Genomic DNA, 2544 nt, shown 5'->3' on the forward strand with positions numbered 1-2544 from the left:
TTTCAAGCAAAGAACAGATTTTGTACATGGAATTTGAAAAAATGTAATCAAAAATGAAACTTGACTTTAATTTCTGGTTTGCATTTTTATTCTCAACTTTTCATTTACAAAACTTTTTCTTTGCTTTCAACAATAATAGAACAAATTTCACACAAAGGTTCTGACCACATGGGGACAAAACGATAATCATTTAAAAATGTGTACACAATGTGTCCACTACTCTGTCTGTTAGCCCTATCTGTGGCCTACATAGTGTAAGATGATACTTTGCAGACGTCTCTAATAAATGTTAGCTGAATTTTGATTATGGTATAGCTTTGCATAAACATAAAAACATGAACAGAATCAAAAATTTTTAGTCGCAAAAAAAGGTAATTCTTTAAAGTCTTAGTTTAAAATCTGAAGCTTATTTTTAAGTGGTTTATTTTATCCTTCTTTTTCTCTTGTCTTTTGGAACATATGAATTGTAGTCAACCAGAGTTGGGATGTCAGTGAACGCAGTGAGGAAACAGAGTTCAGATGAGGAGGTTCAGACTCTGGCTAAAACTCTCATCAAGTCCTGGAAGAAACTTCTGGGTGAGTTTCTATCTCTCTGTAAGATGACTTTTAAAATGGCCCTTTTAAAATTTGACCTTAGTATTAGCTTAGTTTGTGATAGATTAAATTATTTTTCAGATTCACATATTGATGCTACATGCAGGCAACCCCTATCAAAAACTTGCCCATGTGATTTGAGAGTTGTATCCATTGATGAATGACTCATATAAACCAGAACAGCAATTTATGGCAGCCTGAGCTCCTCTTAAACACGAGAGATAATGAGCTAAAAGTAGTTTTTAAGCAGCAAAATGATACTTACATGATAAGACTAACTCTTGGTTCTCTAATGTAGGATTTGATCTAGGAGGGTAAATATGGCCTTGACTTTAAGAGTAACTCCATGACTTCCCAATATGCTGATCGGAAAGGGTCCATTATCAGATTCCAAAAATTAGAGGTTTAACAGCAATAATGGCCAAAATCACAAATGGAAAATGTTCCACTGATCAGTTTCCCGATCACCTTACTTAAATATGAGATTCTGTCATGACTCAGAATCTTTGGGTTTCCCTGATCGAGATGTTCTGATGAAGATAGAAGGAATTCTGGTCCTCATGTGTTTGTTTTATCTGTCTTGTCTCAAAGAAGGTGCAGAAGGGAAGTCTGATGAGAAAAAGAAGGACGTCTCTCCTGTCAGGTCATCTTCTACCTCCAAGGACTCTGTTACAGCTGAGAAAAGGTGATGACTCAGCTTTTATTCACAGTCGCCCATCAAGGTGAATCTTACCTAAAACTGCTACGTTTGTCTCTTTCTTATCCTTCTTCCTTTATACCAGGGAGAAATCAGTGGAGACCCCGACCTCTCCCACCACACCTACCGCCCCCCAGCGGTTGACCTCCTTCCCCCCCGCCCCCGTCACTGCAGACAATGTGCGGACCAAGAGTCGAGAGCTGCTGGTGGCTGCTTTGCAAACTGGTGGTGAGAACTTCTGTCATGTCATTCTGAGCTGCGTTAAACCATGACTTTAATTCTTTGAATCAGGCGTATCCCAACGCAACTTCCAACACATCATTACAACCTTGAATATTGACCAAAATTGATTGAATATATTCTTTTTTCTTGTATTCTGTTGTACAATGCTAAAAAAAAGGCTTAAACAAGTGAATTTACTCAGAGAAACATAGTCAACAATAGATATGAGAACAGCTGATCAATTTAGCTTTAATCAGTGAGTTATAAAGCTTAAAAACCTAGAAATATTTTTTAATTGTATGAAATGAAAATAATGAATAAGAAGATGACAAACTTTTGTTAGCATCTGCTTCTCTTTTGATAGACACTGCTATTACAATCGCTGTGAAGCTTCTGTCAATGTTAAAATCAGATATTATAGATACAGGCCAATATAATCCGATTCACGTTTTAGGGCTGATTTCTGAGTAGGAAATCCCTACATTAAATACTTTTTACACGCTCGCCGACTTCTTTTCTTACTTTGTTACATGATAGCGAGCTGTGTTACTAAATAATGTGTCTTAGCTTTCTTTGTCATTGAGGGCATTTCCACACCAGCAGCTCTAGGTTGATCTTAATTCATATCAACCTAATGTTGTTCAGCATAAAAGCACAATCTGACTCTAATGTGCAACAAACTGGTGGATTTCACAAAACTACCATACTCGATGCAATGCAACTGCCCAAGGAACTTAACACGTTTGAGCTTAAAGGGCTCCCGTATTCGCCTCAGCGTGGCATTGTAGGTTGGCGGGAAAATGTTTACATTAGATATCAAACTGACAAAAATCTGCTCGGAAGATTTTATCATGAAGCAATTGTCGAGCACACACGGAATCAGCAACATTGATGCTGTTTAAGCTAAACGCTCAGAGAAAGGGGCTTTGTTCGGTCCACTGAATATTGTCACTTGAAATGAAAAATGAAAGCTCTCCTCTGACTCCTCGCATCAAAAACACATTATTTTACATAATGTATTGCATATATAA

General features: G+C 37.3%; 1 protein-coding gene across 3 annotated transcripts in view; it reads left to right on the top strand.

Annotated features, from left to right (window-relative positions):
- Window positions 1-2544, top strand: part of LOC107094978 (transcription elongation factor A protein 2-like) — a 13754-nt gene that overhangs the window by 5407 nt on the left and 5803 nt on the right. For 2 of the 3 annotated variants that reach the window (XM_015390920.1, XM_015390918.1), the window contains exons 3-5: window positions 471-576; window positions 1186-1279; window positions 1377-1519. In XM_015390920.1, coding sequence (XP_015246406.1) covers window positions 471-576; window positions 1186-1279; window positions 1377-1519 — 343 coding nt within the window. The remainder of the gene's footprint in view (window positions 1-470; window positions 577-1185; window positions 1280-1376; window positions 1520-2544) is intronic. The other variant, XM_015390919.1, reaches the window with a different exon arrangement.

Source organism: Cyprinodon variegatus, unplaced genomic scaffold (genome assembly GCF_000732505.1).
Source record: "Cyprinodon variegatus isolate N-32 unplaced genomic scaffold, C_variegatus-1.0 Scaffold518, whole genome shotgun sequence".
In the NCBI taxonomy this organism is placed as follows: Eukaryota; Metazoa; Chordata; class Actinopteri; order Cyprinodontiformes; family Cyprinodontidae; genus Cyprinodon; species Cyprinodon variegatus.